The 18,678-nt window shown below is 40.7% G+C and overlaps 1 protein-coding gene across 1 annotated transcript in view; it reads left to right on the top strand.

Moving 5' to 3' along the window:
* The window catches only part of LOC134215237 (growth hormone secretagogue receptor type 1), a 58,199-nt gene that overhangs the window by 12,453 nt on the left and 27,068 nt on the right, over positions 1 to 18,678 (top strand). Inside the window, exons 2-4 of the mRNA XM_062694459.1 lie at positions 4,100 to 4,242; positions 4,981 to 5,075; positions 5,172 to 5,290. Of these exons, the coding sequence (XP_062550443.1) occupies positions 4,100 to 4,242; positions 4,981 to 5,075; positions 5,172 to 5,290 (357 nt within the window). The remainder of the gene's footprint in view (positions 1 to 4,099; positions 4,243 to 4,980; positions 5,076 to 5,171; positions 5,291 to 18,678) is intronic.

Here is an 18,678-nt window from a genome sequence, read left to right as displayed (position 1 = left end):
CGAGGTGGTGAAAAAGTTGTGGTCGGTCAGTAGCTAACCAGTCGCGTCTTTCACGGGCATCGTTGCATTAGATGCTTATGCGTCGCGAGATACCGCAGAGGAGGCGAATGTCCGTAGGCTCTCTCTTCTTCGTCGGTAAGAGGGTCCGCCCACGCTCGCGTGTTTTGTCGACTTAGACGTTTTACTTTCTTCTTCAGAGTCGAGTAATGTTGTCAGGCTAAGACCCTGGCTCCCTTTTAACATGTAAACGTATTTGTTTTTCGTGTGAAAAATATTGAAATTCGAGCTTCAATAACATCACAAGAACCATTTTTGTGACTGTACAACTTTCGCTTATCTAAGTGTTGTTCTTAAGGTGATTATAGAATGAAGCCCGTGGTGAATTTCAAATTCATCACACGTTTATCTACATTAATTTCCAAAAGCCCAAATCTGGCCTGATAGTTTTCGTACAGTGCCGAAAATAAAATTAAGATTGTTTAGCATAACTAAGCAAACGATCTTCCATTATTTCAGCCCCATACGCGTTATGATTCTTTCATCTCGTGCTCTTGAAAAAAATATTGGAAAAGTACGTGGTATACAAAATGTCCGATTTCTGGCTTTATTCTATAATCACCTTAAAGAAGCTTAATATGTGTGAATGGAACACAAAATTGTGGAAATCTTTTTAAGCGTGAGATTATTCTCGCTGGTGGTGATGGAAGCGTTCTTGATGGCGGTCCATTGGTCTTCCACGCTTCTGAAATATCTGCAGCACGAGTCTTAAGTTCTTTAACGAAGGACCGTTTCACCATGGCATCTACCAGTCGGCGTGTGTTGAACCGTCGTCCAACAAGAAAGGCATCGTCACTGCTAGGTGGATTAATCTAGGTTTTTAATGTACAAGAAGATTAGTGATTGGTTATTTGAACTTCGTTAGTTACGTGAAGCTTCGAACTTCCTAGACTGAATTGAAACTGTTAACAAGCCACCATTAGCATGATCAAGCATTTTACCGTCAAACCACGGAAGCATTTAAATGCATTCAAATTAAATTTAGCATCCAGCCGGAACTTCCAAGAATCGTGAAGAATAACGCCGTGCCCCTTCATGAAAAAAGTTTTGTGCGGCATCAGTAAATCAACAAGCCAAGGTAAACGAATATAGGTGTTCGGTAGGATAAATTAACGTTTTATGTTTTGGCAGATGATGGACATCGTGTATTAATTAACTGGGTATTCATTGTTACTGATTACATCCCACCGTAGGATGATGATACTAATTAATATGCCTGGTGGTTTGCACCGCAGATCTGTTTGTGGATACTGACTGAATTGATTAAGCACATACTTGCCACACGTATATCTCAATCTGGACTGACATTGTTGCCTAGCAGAAATGAAATGCTTTGATATGAGAGAAGGTACAAACAAAACGAGCTACCCGTTGGCGCCAGATACCTATATGTATGAATGTATTCATATAGTCTGTTTTAAATGCTCTTTCGGTTAGCTTTCGTTCGAGGTACATGAATTATTTCCAGAAATATGAAATAATTGTAAGCAAGTAATAGGGTGGCTGGGTTCGATTCCCGGTGCCGGTCTAGGCAATTTTCGGATTGAAAATTGTCTCGACTTCCCTGGGCATAAAAGTATCATCGTGCTAGCCTCATGATATACGAATGCAAAAATGGTAAAATAATAACTGTGGAAGTGCTCAATGAACACTAAGCTGCGAGGCGGCTCTGTCCCAGTGTGGGGATGTAATGCCATTAAGAAGAAGAAATATAAAAGAAAATTACCATGGAAGAACTAGTAATAATACAGAATATTGACAGAAATAATTTTTTTTGCCTTTTCCGTTCGTGAAGAGTTCACTCCAGAATCGAACTTGTGATCCATCAACCGGGAACCCAAGTGTGTATGTGAAACGGAAGGTTACTTGAGTTACCCTCTCTGCCCTGCCCTGATCCCCCCACTGGTCTACCTTACAATATTACGTTTGACTGATCCCCCCACGATCCCATTACGTTTGAGGTTTTGGCTTTAAGTCTTTTGGGATCAAAAACGGTGTTTTCATCCGACGTTTCGGACACATTTATTGTGCCTTCTTCAAGTAGTAACTATGTTACGTTTTATTGTCACATTAACCTTCAGCAGAGGACCTATTTGTCACCACAATTCGTTTGCCCTGTCTTGAGTGAGGTAGGGCGGAAATTTGAATTGAACCGGCTCGCAGGAACTTTTGGCATTACGTTTTCAACTGGTAAAAGCAATAAACTTGCGTGAAAAAGCACTTTGACATGCGATTTTGGTTCATTGCAAAAACAAATCTCGGGTGCATCGCTCCATGAGAGCAGATGTTTTGATTTTCTGCTTTCGTTTGCATACTGCCACAACGTAAGTAAAATTGCAACCAACCAAACAGCAACCCATCTTTATCTTTCGTATGTTCGAAATCAACAGCCGCTTGTCCCAAGTGGGCTGAAAATAGCATCCACCTATAGAGCTCATATTGGGAAAATTGGCCAAAATTTTATCCATTTCGCTCGACACTTTTGATGGCTTAAATAAGAAATTCTGAGCAATTATCGTTGTTTTTAACTACTTGGTGCAATAACAAAAAGTAGGAAAGTCGCCCGATGGCATAATATTGATTAGAGCTCCAATATATGCCGATGTACAACAATAAATATGTTCAACCGCAGCATAATAGGCTAATGTTTGAGCCATATACCCTATTAGATAAATTATTAACAGCGATTGTTATCACGGAATGGTGGCAACGCAGAAAACTTTTTAGTACTAGTGGAAGAAGTTGTGTTGCATAGTTGGCCGGTAAAATGACCCAAGTTGTTTCCGAGTCATGTTGAAATTGAATTTTAGATAGATACTCCATGTTGGCGTAGGCAGTGTCAATCTGCATCTAAGGGAGCAAACAAATTTTGCTTGTTGCAACTGTCAGCGCACAACTGAGACCCATGTGGGTGCAAGCAGTATCAATCTGCATCAGGGGGAGTAAAAAATGGTTGCTCGTAGTGCACAATTGAGCAACAAAGTTTTGCTTCTAGCTACTATCAGTGCACATCTGGAATCCATGTGGGCGTAGAAAATATGAATCTGAGCTTTGGGGAGCTTCAAGTATTGAAAAGAAATATTTGCATTCGGATGAAACTTCTCCATTATGAACTTCGATATTTGTTTTTTTTTGGGTATTTAGTAATTGGTATTTTTACCTACCCTTGGCCAAATTGCTACGATTTGTGTATTAACTTAACGTACACACTTAAATCATTTCACAGATTTCGGTGAATTTTGCTTCAATTCACCGAAATCTCAACAGCAGATTTGTTCGGTAATTATTTCACCGATTTTCTGCGGTATTTTCCATTGTTCAACTATCAAAACCACCAAAAAACTGTAAAATTTTTACCGAACAGTTCTGCTGTTGAGATTTCGGTGAAATTTTACAGAAATCTGCGATTTATTTTAAGTGTGTAGTGTACTTTGTGGATGGTACTTGCGCCTCTTGTCAAAGGATCGTTTTATTTTTATCCTATAGTGCCTTAATTTGAAAAAAAAAATGACGTAAGCGTCAAATTACAGCATATATATTTTTAATTTGTATGTAAAAGGACTGGATGAGTACTACTCGTTACCACCTTTTCGGAAAATGGCGTATACGTCATTTTTCCATATTACGACAGTATACCTTTTATTACAATGCAAAGTTTACATGCATTTTCTGTGCTAGAAAGGAATTGAATAACATAGGTCGTGACCGATTACAAGAAATAGTCTACCACTATTAGCTGAATAAATAAATAAAAGAATCTTTGATTATGTAACACAGGCACGGAATTAAACATTTAGCATAACGATTTAAGTACCTGTTGTAAAATATTATTTAATTTCCCATTGAATGAAAACAAATGACAAGCTCTTCATAATAAGAGCTCTTCCATTGTCGATGACAATCAAATCCTAATTAAAGCAATACCGAACCATAATCCACCGGTGACTCGTTTATAACCTCATTATTAATTACGTTACCTCCCGCCTCAATAATAAACTAATGCGTTTCGTGTGATTATTTTCCTCCCAACTTCCATCCGCAGTCCCAGATGATCATATTCAATTATATCGACACAGTTATCGTGTTTGTAGTGCCGTTCACCATCATCCTAGTGCTGAACTCCATCACGGGGTTCACCGTGTGGCGAGTGGCCGGCCTACGCAGAAGCATGACCCTGATACGGCGGTGAGTATGGACGTGACCCGGCTAGATGCAATTCAGTATAAATATATAAACGTTTCCTAATAAAATAGGATTTTTCTTCAATAAACACCATAATTGCAAATATAGTAATGATATAAATCGTTAATAGTATAAGAGAAATTCTTCTGATTACTTGCCAAATTAAGTACAATGATATATTCATTTCATTATGGCGAATATTCTTTTAATCTCACTTATAGAGTATACGCCACAATACCCGAGCAGACAAAAATGATCAATAAAAACAAATCGTGATATGATAACAAAAAGAGATATGAACATGATTGTTATAAGAAATATTTTCTTATTACCAATATTTCTTATACCAATCAAGGCCATATCATGTTTTGTTATTCGGATCATGGATTCTACCCGTGTATGCTTATAGCGATGAGAATAATCAACATAATATATCAATCGTTTGAAACGTGAATTGTTACTCAATATGTGGTTTGAAAAAGATAACTGGAACTGAGTTACAAACCATCAAGATCACCGGATTTCCTGTTTTTGTTTTGTTTGTTTTATTTAGATTTTACAATTTTCCACGCTAAATTTCCTCCTTTATTACGTAGCGTTAGTTTGACTGCCCCTGTCATTGGGGGCAATACTATTGGCTTCTTGATGTCCTTTGCGGTGCGTGACCTGCATTTCCAAGCGATATCTAATCCAATCATTCACCCGTTTCGTTGCACGCATGTCTCCGGCCACCGCGCACAGCAAACCCTCGAGTTTTGAAATTCGTAGACAGCTTAGCATGCAGAGGACCTGCCCCCATCCTAATGGACGGAACAATGTTCTTAAGCAAAGACCCGGTAAGGACATAAAACATGTTTTAACGGTTTTCCACCAAAATGGAACCAGACCACTTTGACGCTTTTATTTTCATCTCTCTATTTCGTGGCGTTTAGGTATTGGTCGTATGGTCAACTCCCAAATGAAGGTTACTAAAATGCTGTTGATTGTGTCGTCGGTGTTTGTCTGCCTCAACCTGCCAAGCTATCTAATGCGCGTCCGAGCATTTATCGAGGTACGTGAGATAAGATTGGCTTCCTATGTTGATGGGGAAAAGCAAAAGTGTGTTCTGGTAGCTCGTTCTGAAGCAGTAAATACCTATATGATTTTGATTGAATAAATCTGAAATGTGAGTACACTCAATTACATATATTGAGATACATAATAATAGCTAACATTTCGTGTCAATAATTCACTTGTTTTGGGGTTATTTTGCCGAACGCCGTTTAGTCGAATCCCATTTGGCCGATTAGTTGAAATTTGTTTCTATTGCAAGTGTGTGAAGAAAGATGTTCGATCTTGATGTGAATAATAAAAAGCGAGAACTGAGAAGTTGAAAATGAGATGCTCGAAGTGTTCCTAGTGAGAAGAAAGAAATGAAAAGTGGGCACTGATTTGTAAAATATAGGCAATAACAGGAGAATAGTGAGAAATAAAATGCTTAAATTAATTAATGAAAAGTAAGAAATTAGAAGTAAAAAGCGAGACATGAGATGTGATAGGTAAGAATTGTGAAGCGTGATAATTAGAGTTGAGAAGGGAGTGGAGAGATATGAGAAAAAAGAGAGAAGGAGGAAGGGTGGTAGAGATATAAAATGAAAGCAAATAAGAACGGAAGAATCAGGTAGAAAGAAGAAGGATGAAGAAAGAAAGAGTAAAAAGAAAGAAGGAAGAAAAAAGAAGGAAAAAATATGGAAGATGGAAGATGGAAGAAGGAAGAAGGGAAAAATATGGAGAAGGAAAGATAGAAGAAAAGAGAGATGAAGAAGGAAGAAAAGGGAAGGAAGGACGAAGAAAAAATAAGAAAACAGTTATAGAAGAAAAGAAACAAATAAAGGGAAAAATGAAGAGAGGAGGACGATAGAACATGGGACAAAAAGAAATAAGGAATAATTTTAAAATTTCAATTTTAAATTCTAACATCTCACTTCTCACTTTTCACCTCTCACAGCTCCTTACACATCCCTAATTTCTTTCATCTCACTACTCATTTTTCACTTCACACTTTTCCCGTCTCAATTATCATTTCACTTTATTTTTAATTTCTCACTTTTCCTTTCTCACTTCTCACTTCTCGCTTATTGCTTCATATTTCTCACATCTCACTTACTACTAATCACTCTTCAATTCACTTCCTTATTCTCGCGTTCTGTTTCTTATAAGACGTGAATAATGTCTCATCCTTCATCCCTCACTACTCGCTTCACATTTCGTAACTGCTCGGACAAATGGCCCGACACTCAATTGAGGTTATTGGTTAAAAGTAAGAAATCAAAAGTGAGTGACAAGAAGTGAAATGTGATAGGTGGAAAGTGTGCAGCGAGATGTTAAGAGCGGTGAGTGGTGAGATATCGTTCGTATCGGTGAGTGATCGTTCGACCTAACCCCAAATATCGAATTCCTTTCGTTTATTGGGGCAATTTGACAAACGTCAATGTTGTTAACTTTTTGAAATAAAAGAAAATTTCACGCTCCACAAGAAATCGATCCCACCAAACACGGAATCAAAATGTCAACGAAGTTTTGTTTGATTCCGTGTTTGGCGGGATCGATTTCTCTTGGTGCGTAAAATTTTCCATTGTTCAATACAAAAAGCTAACAACAATGACGCTAGTCAAAACGCCCCAATTAACGAACGGCATTCGATAGTTGGGGTGAAGTCCTGTTAGCGAACGTCCACTGTATCTCATATCTCACTACTCACCACCCTTAACACCTCACATACTTCATATTTTGACGTTTAGCTGCTATTAAATTGGGTTCCGCATCAATAGACCAGTGCATGATGACGTAGGTTGGCAGTTCACAGAGCTTTTTCACCAGGACTTAGTCTCCGGCGAAGCTTCCGATAAAATTGTTTCGTCATATTATTCGCATGTAGATGTCCTTTGCGATTGATTTCATGCTGAATGCAAAGAATATCACTGAAATATTCGGATCACAGCAGTTTTAAGCTAAAAATATGAATTTTAATTATCCTCTCATCGATTTTTTCTAACATCTGGTAAACAAGCTTTGTGAACTGTCAAAATAAGTGAGGTTAAGTTAGCGTTTGCATTGGTTCATTAGCGAACTCCCACTAAACAAAACTCAATCAACGAACGGTCACTGTAGAAGGAATAGGGAAGAAGGGAAAATGAAGAAAGAATAAGAAAGAAGGCAAATGGAGAAAGGAAGAAATAATGAGAAATAGGAAAGGATGTAGAAAAAGGAAAGAAGGAAGAAAATAAAAAAGAAGCAAGGAAGGAACTGGGTAGCAGGAATAAGGAAGACAGAAGAAGGAAGGAGGAAGAAGAAAGAAATAAGAAGAAATAATGGAAAAGAAAGAAGGAATAAAGAAGAAGGTAGGAGGAAGAAAGTAGTAGAAAGATCGAGCATTGCAGAAAGAAGAAGTGGAAAAGAATAAGGATAAAGGAAGAAAAAAGAACAAAGATGTCAGAATTTTTTCTGAAAAGGTATACAAAAAGAAGTTAGAGAAATAATGAAGAAAGAAGAAGGGAGGTTGGAGATGGGAGGAAAAGAAGTGGGGAATACATGTTAATTTTTAATTTCAATAAATTCCTTTCCTTTCTCATCTTTCATTTCATATATCCCAGTTCTCATTTCTCACCTTCCACTATTAATCTACCTCTTCTATTTCTCGTTTTTTACTTCTTATTTCGTACTTCCCACTACTCTTCGCTCACTTCTCACTTCTTACTGCTACCTTTACAGTTCATATTTCTCACTTCACATTTTTTATTTCATACTTCTCACTTATCTTTTTTCACTTCTCACTTTTCACACTCCCCTTTTAACTTTACTCTTTTTGCTTTTCACTTTTCAAGATATGCCTGAAGTATTTTTCATATACAGCCAAGTAACATTTTAAGATTTATGATTTACTACAAGAGTATTTGAATCATACAACAATAAAACCATAGTCAAGGCATTTTATTCTTTATCGCTAACACCAAAACCTCTTGGAGAGTAGTATCTGCCTAGTTGGCCCACTCTTGAAATGGTTTTGAAGGGTAAATGCAAGACCGGTTTCATGATCACAATATGACAAAACATGAATACGAATTCGGCATCAAAAACCTTTCGTAATCTATTTGTAAACCATTATAAAAGATATTTGGACTCATTTGCAACCTTTTCTAAGCCATTTAATCTCGATGCCTGCGGAAATCTCTAGATCTAGCTTTATGCAAACTTTCACATGAAATAATAAAATACGTCCAGTCTCAACAAAATAAATTAAAGTTTATTGTACATGAAACCATAGAATGTCATAATCAAATATTGAAATGAAATATTTTTAATCATCGAGAAAAATAACCAAAGCAGATTTGATGTATGATGCTTCAATTTTTGGTGCCAAATGAGATTTATTGTGTCATATAGTGCGAAATTCAGATATAACTGATGCGCTCCCAGTAAACCCCGTTTTAAATATTATTTTTCGAAAAACATATTGTTGTTAATTTTGAGCTTATCTGTTAATTGCGTATTATTTAATTGTTTTATTATTTGCAGCTGATTTGTTTATAAAAGATCATCTCAAATCATAAATGTAATGCAGTACTAATAGATTTTTCGTTTCAAATTCTCTCCTAATGTGTAGTGAAAAAAATATGGCGATGGCATCCGAGATGATTTCTCGCCATCCATTTATTCACATTGCTTTGCTTTGATGAAATTAACAATAAAATCATAATGTTTAGATATGGCATGTATGAAGGCTCGAATGATTGTTATAAATGCTGAATGGTCATTTTTCGACATATATGGTGACCATATTTAGAGTGAATTTGACAGTTCATGTTTACCAAACGAAAGAAAAACACAGGGCATGGATATAATTTGGATTGAACTCAAATTGATCATTTGATACACGTAAGTAAAACATGAAGTACTCAACTAGTGGTGACGGCGCTTTATCAGTCGGACACATAAAAAACGCTTGCGTGCCACTGTTAGAAAAGTGGAAAAGTGAAACTTTTATAGCGACTGGAGCGGGTCTACGCGCCGTGTTTTTCCTCTATCTTGTATTCTTCAAAGTTTGTCACCTCGTGATTTCGGAAATGAATATTTCGACATCAAGTTGATTCATAAAGCTGAAAATTGGTTAGGATGCATATTATGAGTAAGCAAGCAAGGTGATGTTTCAGAGCTATTTTTTGTGCAATAATGAAGGATTCAGCTCTTACTTACTTTTTTTCAGAGCTGCAGAGTTTGTATTTTATAAGACTCTTTATGTAGCAAGCACAAATGCCAATTGATCTGATTTAAAGCCGAAAGTAACTTTTATAGTAACACAACGACTTTAAGAAGTATTTTATCATGACAAATGAAACAAACATCAAGGAGTTTTAATGGTATTTCCCAGGCAGGTTTAATCAAAGCATGGACTGCCCTAATAAATTCCTATTTAAAAGTTCATAGTATTCGGAATTAATAAACTGTCACAAAAGGTTTTGGAAATAGCTTAAAGATGGATCATAATTCAGGCGTGGTAAATGTTTTATCAAAACTGGAGAGCAAGCCTATTGCCATAATAAAACCATAATGAATAACATCGAATGCCAAAGAGCTGTATGAATGTTACTTGGGAGTCAAACCTCCATGAGTCAATATTGAAGGGACCATTGACTCATAGAAATATCGAGATGTAGAATATGAAATCTTTGACGAGCTGTTTGAACGGACCATCATAGTAACCCAGAAAACATCGAACAATTTGCTTCCATGAGTCGATATCGAGTCGTAGAACATCGACTGGTGGAGGTTTGACTGTACATTTTTGCTGTTTTACCTGCTATGCACACAAAGTTCATACCAACTTCTGTTATCGAGGACTCCACTTCTGCTGAAATTTCTTCACATTTCTCACATCCCACTTATTACCGTTTTGGGTCAAATTCCGAACATGACTCAAGCCCCGGACACAGACGTTAAATCGCCCTAAAACTAAAAGTTCTATCGGTTTTAGATAGTATCAATATCTCAAACGAATTCAATATCTAACGGAAACAAATATGCGAATAAAGTTGAACTGGTCGTTTGAACAAGTGTTTGAAATACCAAACATTTATATGATATTAATATGATTTATAGTGATAAGTACCGTATCATTCTTCAATTCACTTCCTTCCTCATACGATTTGTTTCTTATTAAAAGTGAGAAATCTAATTCCTCACTTCTCGCTTCATATTTCGGGATTCTCTCTCCTCACATCAAACTAATCATTTTTCTCTACTCGCAGTTAAAGGATTTGTATAACTGTCCGGCCAAATGGACTGAAACTTGTTTGAAATAATTAGTGAAAAGTGATAAATGAGAAGTGAGTAGCGAGAAGTGAGATGTGGTATGTGAAAAGTAAGAAGTGTGAAGCGAGATATTGAGAAGTAAGAAGAGAGTGGTTAAATATGAGATAGAAGAAATAGGGAAGAAGAGAAAGGAAATAAGAACAATATAAAAGGTAGAAGGAAAATGGAAGAAATAATAAGAAAGAAGGTAAACGCACAGAGAACATGAAACCGTTAGAGACCCAGGGAGTGTAATTCAGATTCTGGACGAGGACCAGCAAAGCCCCAAGCTGCTGGTCTAGAGCCACGGCAGCTTCTGGGGTGGGTACTCAAGGCCTCTTTTGTTATTCTCCCTGGTCCTCAGGGTCGTTTTAATTACTTGCTGTGTTGGTCTTTGGAGATAATTCCTTTTGTAATTCTATTTAGTTTTATGTGGTGGAAAGGAGGACAATAACAAGGTGGACGGAAACATCGGAAAACAAGATTTTTGGACTTTAGACTAAACGGACAGCTGTGGTTCGGAGGGCCATACAATTTTTGATGAAATTAATATTTGTTTTGTTTTATTTAAAGACTAAAGAGTGGGGAGGGGGGGTAACAGGGTGAGCTCACCGATACGTTGCGGCCGTTGCTGCTACTGATGATCGATGTTATTTTGAGGCTTCTGATGTTTCTTCGCTGGATCGTTTTTTCTGGCTTCTTCTTCACCGCCAAGCTATCACAGCATAAAGGGGGTGTATTTCGACGGTTAGGCCTAAGTGACGAACGGCCAATGTTTCGCGAGTCCGGAGGGTGGTACCGTAGTGCACACTGTTCTGGTCGGGATTCGAGCGAGCTGACACCATAATTAACTGGCAAGGTACAGACTTTACAAAACGTCACTGTAGTAACACCATTGCCACTTTCGACCACACTTCACTGCAGTTTTTTTTTTCCACACTCGCTCGAATTGTTCCGTACGTTCCGATCAAAGCAAGCTTGGCTCGGATGGCACTAACTTTTGCAAAATGGTGTCTCTTGCCAACCGTTCATGTGGTTTGCTACACTTTGATCCGTACTATTTATTTTAATTATTTAAAACTGATCGTGACGTTTTAGCTGTTTATAGTTTTTTGTTAGGACCAGTACTGGTAGTTTTCGTGACTGTCATGTGAAAGCGAAAACAGTTGCATTTTCATTTTCAAGAGACCAAATGAAAATGTAGCCGTCTGCTGGTCACCTGTCACATCACAAGCAGTCATGATGGGAATGTTGCTTTGTTTTGAAATCTAAATTTCTGGATAGTTTTAAAAGATTTGTGCAAATAACGATGACTAGTCGATAATATGATTGTATTGTTTTTGATTTTCGAGATAGATGCAACATTATTGAAGAAGAAACAGTTTGTTTACAATAGTTTGATGCGCTTTCATGAAATAAAAAGCAGTGAAAATTTGGCAGAATTCCTTTCATTGTTTATGTTTTCTTTGAAAGCGGGAGAGAATAGAATGTAAATATCGCGTTACCTCTATCAATGAAAATAAAAATCTCAGTACTGGTTAGGACTAGGGATCCTATATTAAGAGATGTGCGAATACTTTTCCAGACGATTTAGCAACGCTGTTACTTTCGTAAACAAACGCTGCCAGCACTTGCCGCAGTGAATAATGTTTAGGCTTGCACATGACTTTACATTCGAAGACACTTTTTGATTATTTTGTCTATCCTCTAGCAGTGCATTTTTGCTAAAATTAAAGAGCAATACGAATGAACACAATAGAAGGCATAAACTAGATTACTTTTACTTACGAAAGCAAAACAAATTGTTTATTTTATAAAACTTTTCATAAAATCTGTTGAATCCAAAATCTAAAGTAGTATCGTAGTCCGTGGAAGCACAAACTGCTAGAAAACGATAGTGTGTTGATTCTCTCACTCTCAACTCTTCTTTCTTATCAGCTCTTAGCATTAGCAGCATTCGATCGGAAAGCCGATCGATATCAATCTTCGTCCCTATCATTCCATTTGATTATATAAATTACCTGCTGTAGAATTAGAGAGTCAGTCGCAAATAAAAATTCGAACGCATCGTACTGTAATATCGTCGCGTATATTCAGTAGAGCAATAAATCTCGTCGTCTATCGTTTCCAACAAAATCGCAGCACAATCAATCCAAATTCGAAATTGCTACATAAAAAATGGTCCTTTGAACCGGATTGTTTGCTGTTGGATATTGTGTTCGCGATTTTGTCTACGTCGGTTCGGATTGGCAAAGTGGAATTAAGTGATAAGAACTAAAGATCAAGCATATGCGAACTGTGAATAAATGAACGTATCTCGAACAATTACCTCCGCGTACAGTGTAGTTATTGCGAAACCATAGTTGTTGGTGCTAACGGTCGCTGATAGTGTGCAATCATCGAAGCCATCTCTCGATTGTGAAGCTGGTCTATTGCTGCATTGTTTCCGATCACCTTTGTCGGTGGCGTTCTATAGCAACAGTGAGCAGACGTGGCTTGGGCATTACCGCGTGGGTTGGCTTGGGTACATCATCGACGATTGTAAGTACTGCATGCTGTATGTAATCCGATCGCGAGGAAATAATCACTTTTGAAAGATTTCCCGTATCGCTGAAGTTTTCGAGAATTTTGCATGATCTGATTGGATACAAATCACGGAATTTTGGCATTTTGGGTGGAACTTGGCAAAAACCTGCATACACACATCATCTGCGATTGTTTTAGTGCGCGCTATGGCCCCGAATTTAAGAAGGTTGGCAAAGGGAGAACGTTTCTGTCGGGATTCTTTGCGGAATCTGGCTCATCTGGTTGACGAGTACCAAGATGAAAGGGACAGTGTCATGCTCGAGGGATGGAAAGAGCGTCTCGAGGAGATTTTTGATGATTATAAAGATACTAGGTTGCAGCTAGAGGTTTCAGATGAATTCCAAAATGATCTTAAGCAAAGGCTGGAGGCAGACGCACTACAACAATCGCAAAAAGGGGCTTCAGTTGAACCTCAATCAATTGAACAAGCGAATAGAGAGGCAAGAGCCTCATTCGAGTCCACTTATTTGAGACTTAAGGGATTCATTCTGTCCAAAATTCAACTTAAGGGTAACGCATCCAGAGGAGTCGTACCTATTCCGGCGCAGCAAATTCGGGTTAAGCTGCCGGAGATCAAACTGCCCATTTTTGATGGCACTATTAGGGAGTGGCCTTCTTTTCGAGACTCGTTCCAGTCGCTGATTGCGTCAAATACCCATCTTAGCGACGTGGACAAATTTTCTTACCTTCTTTCGTCCCTCTCGAAGGAGGCGAAGCGCGTAGTTGAGGTGATAGAAGTGACCTCCGATAATTATGCTGTGGCGTGGGAACTTCTTGAGAAGCGCTTTGAAAATAAATACCTGATCGTAAAGTCATACGTTGAAGCGCTTTTCACGGCCGATCCTGTCAAAAAAGAGTGTCACGAGTCTTTGAATCGCTTGATCGATACGTTCGAGCGCAATTTGAAAATGCTGGAGAAGACGGAGAACGAACAGCCAACTGGAGTACATTGTTGGTGTTTATGCTGAGTTCTCGTTTGGATCCTGCAACTCTCCGCCATTGGGAAACCCACCGGAAATCTACACTGGTTCCTAGTTACACCGATCTCGTGAATTTCCTGCGCAATCATAGTCTGGTACTGCAATCCCTTGACGCGTCCAAAGGTCGACCGACCGATTCTTCTCGCTCATCCACACACCGCTCCCCCTCACATCCCACTAAGCTGAACGTCGCTCACGCAACCGTAACCCCTCAGAAATCATGCCCCTTCTGTAAACAGTTGGCCCACTCACCCTATCAATGCGAAGTGTTTCGAAAAATGACTCCTGTTCAACGGTTTGAAGCCACTAAGAAAAACGCTCTGTGCATTAACTGTTTGTCACCTTCGCATCTCGTCAAAGCCTGTATGAGTGGAACTTGTCGTGTTTGTCACCAAAGACACCACACAATGCTGCATCAAAGACCCATCGTCCCAAATAGCCAATCGATTCCACCTACCAAACCAACAGATCCACAGACTTCGTTCTCGTACACTCAGACCAACCGTCAGCAGTCTGCTTCATCGAGCAAACAGCCTCTGCAACCGGAAAGCCAACCCCCAGCCTCCGCGGTCCCTGCCCCACAAACCAGCCACTTTTCGATACCTGTCACCGAAGCCGAGCATATCGTTCCTGCAACTGTTCTTTTGTCGACGGCTCTGGTGAAAGTATTCTCTTCATCTGGCTTCTCATTGTGGGCCCGCGCATTGTTGGATTCCGGATCGCAGCTCAATTTCGTTTCGGAGAATATTGTACAAAAACTGAAGCACAAAGGAGTTCGTCCCAATCAGCGGTGTAGGCCTTTCGTCTACTTCTTCCAAACACACAACCATCATTCGCATTCAGTCTCACTGTGCTGATTTCGAGGATAATTGGAAGTTCCATGTACTTCCAAAGTTGACATTAGAACTGCCAAATCAAGCTGTTGATATTTGCCGATCGAGATGGCCGTCAGACGTCGTATTAGCAGATCCCACATTCGATCAACCTGGCACAATCGATCTGATTCTCGGCGTTGACATTTTCTACGACCTTCTACGAGATGGTCAAATTAAGCATGGAGGCGGAGATCCTGTGTTGCAGAATACTGCCTTAGGATGGGTAGTATCCGGGAAGGTTCAAGCAAAGATACCTTCTGCCTCGGTATCGAATTTTGCACACGTGGCACCTAGCCCAACGATTGAAGATCAACTATCACGGTTCTGGGAAATTGAATCGTGTCGCACGTTTAGCACTCACTCTGTAGAAGAGGATGAATGTGAAAAGTTTTTTGAAAAACAGTCGAAAGGGATCCGTCTGGTCGTTTCATCGTCGCTCTACCGACGAAGTCTTCAGTGATTTCCATGCTTGGGAGTTCTAAAGATATTGCAGATCGTCGTTTCTACTCGTTTGAGCGTCGGTTGAACGCTACTCCTGCGCTAAAGGAAGCATACACTGCTTTCATACACGAGTACGTGCAACTCGGACATATGCAGCCTATATCGGATGCGGAAACCCATACACTTCCATTGTACTATCTGCCTCACCACTGCATCGTCAGACCTGACAGTATCACCACGAAATTACGTGTGGTTTTCGATGCGTCATGCTCAAGCGACAGCGGTGTCTCACTCAACGACGCGCTTCTGGTTGGTCCTGTCATCCAAGATGATTTGTTGTCTATCGTTCTGAGATTCCGGATGCCGCAGTTTGCAATCATCGCCGACATTGAAAAAATGTACCGGCAAATCAGGGTGAGGAAGTGTAATCATCAATTACAACGGATTCGATGGAGAGATTCCGCAACCCAACCGCTGCAAACGTTTCAACTTACAACGGTTACGTACGGAACATCTTCGGCTCCGTACCTCGCGACTAAATGTCTTCAGAAATTAGCTGAAGATGGGTCCGGTAGTCATCCAAAGGCAGCATTGGTTCTTGGGCGTGACTTTTATATGGATGACATGCTTACTGGAACAGATAGCATCGAAGAAGGTCAGGAGCTCTGTCAACAGCTAATCGACCTGACTAATTCCGCTGGTCTACCCCTGCGGAAATGGGCGTCGAACAGCGCGGCTGTTTTAGCAGTCATTCCACCACACCTGAGAGATGAGCGCACCCTTTTCGAACTCGACTCTGCTGCTGCTCCCATAAAGGCGTTAGGATTACAATGGGATACTATTTCGGATGAGTTGCAGTTTAATGTTCCAAATTACAACACACAGCTGCCAGTGACCAAGCAGATAGTACTTTCGGATATCGCCCGCCTGTTTGATCCATTGGGTCTAGCTGGGCCAGTGCTGGTACAAGCAAAGTTGTTTCTCCAAGATCTATGGCGAGATGGCTGTGATTGGAAGGAACCGCTAAACGAAAATCGTCAACATCAGTGGCTGGAACTTCGGGATAGCTTTCAGCACCTGGCGGCCCTCAGAATCCCTCGATGGGTCGTTGCAACTACCGGAGTTGTGAGTTTAGAAGTCCATGGATTCTCCGATGCATCGCGGCCTGCATATACCTCCGTGCTGTGTCGTCGACAGGCAGCATCCATGTCAACCTGCTTACCGCTAAATCAAAAATAGCACCAAATGGCAAAAGCAAAAGAGCAGGAATCGTCAGTCTTCCACGTTTGGAACTGTGTGGAGCCCTGCTATTAAGCCACTTATTCGAGAAGGTCGAGTTCAGTCTGAAACTTAAGGCCCAGAACTTCTTCTGGACGGATTCGGAAATCACGCTTTACCAAATTACAGCCAGTCCCTCACGTTGGAAAACGTTTGTCGCAAACAGGTGTTCCGAAATCCAGCGTATCACGGCGGATGGCATGTGGTCGCATGTTCCTGGCTCGGAAAACCCGGCAGACATAACCTCCCGAGGAATGTGTCCAGAACAGCTGCAAAACTACACAGGCTGGTGGCATGGACCAGATTGGTTACCGCAACCATCACGCTTTTGGCCGCCACTGGGGCGGCCGACAAACCGAAACTTCAGTGCCGAAGAGCTTGAAGAACGAACGGTATCGCTTCCTATGCAAATACAAGTACCAAACGAGTTATTTTTGTTGTATTCCACGTACTCTAAACTCGTTCGAACTGTAGCTTGGCTACAAAGATTTGCTTACAACTCAAGAGCCAAAGATAGAATAAACCGTCGCATTGGATTTCTCTCGACCGCGGAAATCAATTATGCTACGCTGCTACTCGTCAAAATCGCTCAACAGGAACACTTCGCCCAAGACTTGGCGGAGATCTCTCGAAATGGACAAGTCACTGTTCCCAATCCTCGTAGATGGTGTGATCCGTGTAGGTGGCCGGTTACGTCACGCCCCTGTTCCGTATGACCAACGCCACCCTATAATCCTGCCGGACAAGCATCGTCTCACGGAAATGATAATGGTGCACTACCACCGGAAACTCCTACACGCCGGACCGCAGCTTCTGGCAGCTGTAGTACGGGAACGGTTTTGGCCGCTTCGTATACGGATTCTCTCTCGTCGAATAGTTCACGCATGTAGCAAATGCTTCCGGTGCAAACCCAAGGTCTTAAAGCAGCTAATGGAAAAACTACCGGTAGAACGTGTTACACCCTTTTGTTCATTTTGGATTGGATATTGTGGTCCATTTTCATATCGCCCAACCCGCCGTGCTACTGCCATCAAGTGCTATGTCTCTGTGTTTGTCTGCCTCGTAACAAAGGCAGTGCATCTGGAATGTGTATCCGATTTGACCACCAATGCATTCATTGCGGCACTCAAACGATTCGTGGCACGTCGGGGCAAACCCGAAATGATCGAGTGCGACAACGCCCTCAACTTTCAAGGTGCTAAGCGAGAGCTAAAAGAGCTAGCTCGCTTGTTTCGGTCGCAACAACACCAGGACCAAGTTTCTCGCAGCTATTCGGAAGACGGAATAACTTTTAAATTCATACCTCCCAGGTCCCCGAATTTCGGAGGACTCTGGGAAGCCGCAGTAAAGTCTATGAAGAGCCATCTACGCAGAACTGTGGGCAATGTGATCCTCTACCAGGACGAATTTCAGACTGTTTTAGCCCAAGTCGAGAGCTGCCTAAACTCTCGTCCGTTGACACAGCTAACATCCGATCCAAATGATCTGGAGGTGCTCACACCGGGGCATTTCTTGGTGCATAGGTCCCTTACTGCTATACCGGAGCCCAGTCTAAACAGCATCCCGACAAACCGACTAGACCGATACCAACAGACTCAGGAGTACGTCCGAAGAATTTGGAACCAATGGCAGTCCGAATACTTGTCCGGGTTACAACCCCGTACGCGTTGGACTCAGCGGCGTAACAACATAAAGGTCGGAACTTTGGTTCTGGTCAAGGAGGAGAACCTTCCTCCACTGGAAGTGGAGAATAGGGCGGATCACGAAGATCTTCATGGAGATGACAATTGCATTCGAGTCGTCGATGTGCGCACGAAAGACGGCGAATACCGCCGAGGAATATCCAAAATCTGTGTGTTGCCTAATCAACTCGATGATGGCGGTGCTGTCGACCCACCTGAAGGAAACTGAAATCCTTCCACCAATCGCAGTCTTCTACTGCGCACCACCGG

Source organism: Armigeres subalbatus, chromosome 2 (genome assembly GCF_024139115.2).
Source record: "Armigeres subalbatus isolate Guangzhou_Male chromosome 2, GZ_Asu_2, whole genome shotgun sequence".
Lineage (NCBI taxonomy): Eukaryota > Metazoa > Arthropoda > Insecta > Diptera > Culicidae > Armigeres > Armigeres subalbatus.
Note: the sequence above shows the minus strand (reverse complement) of the source record. Positions and strands in the feature narration are given on the sequence as shown.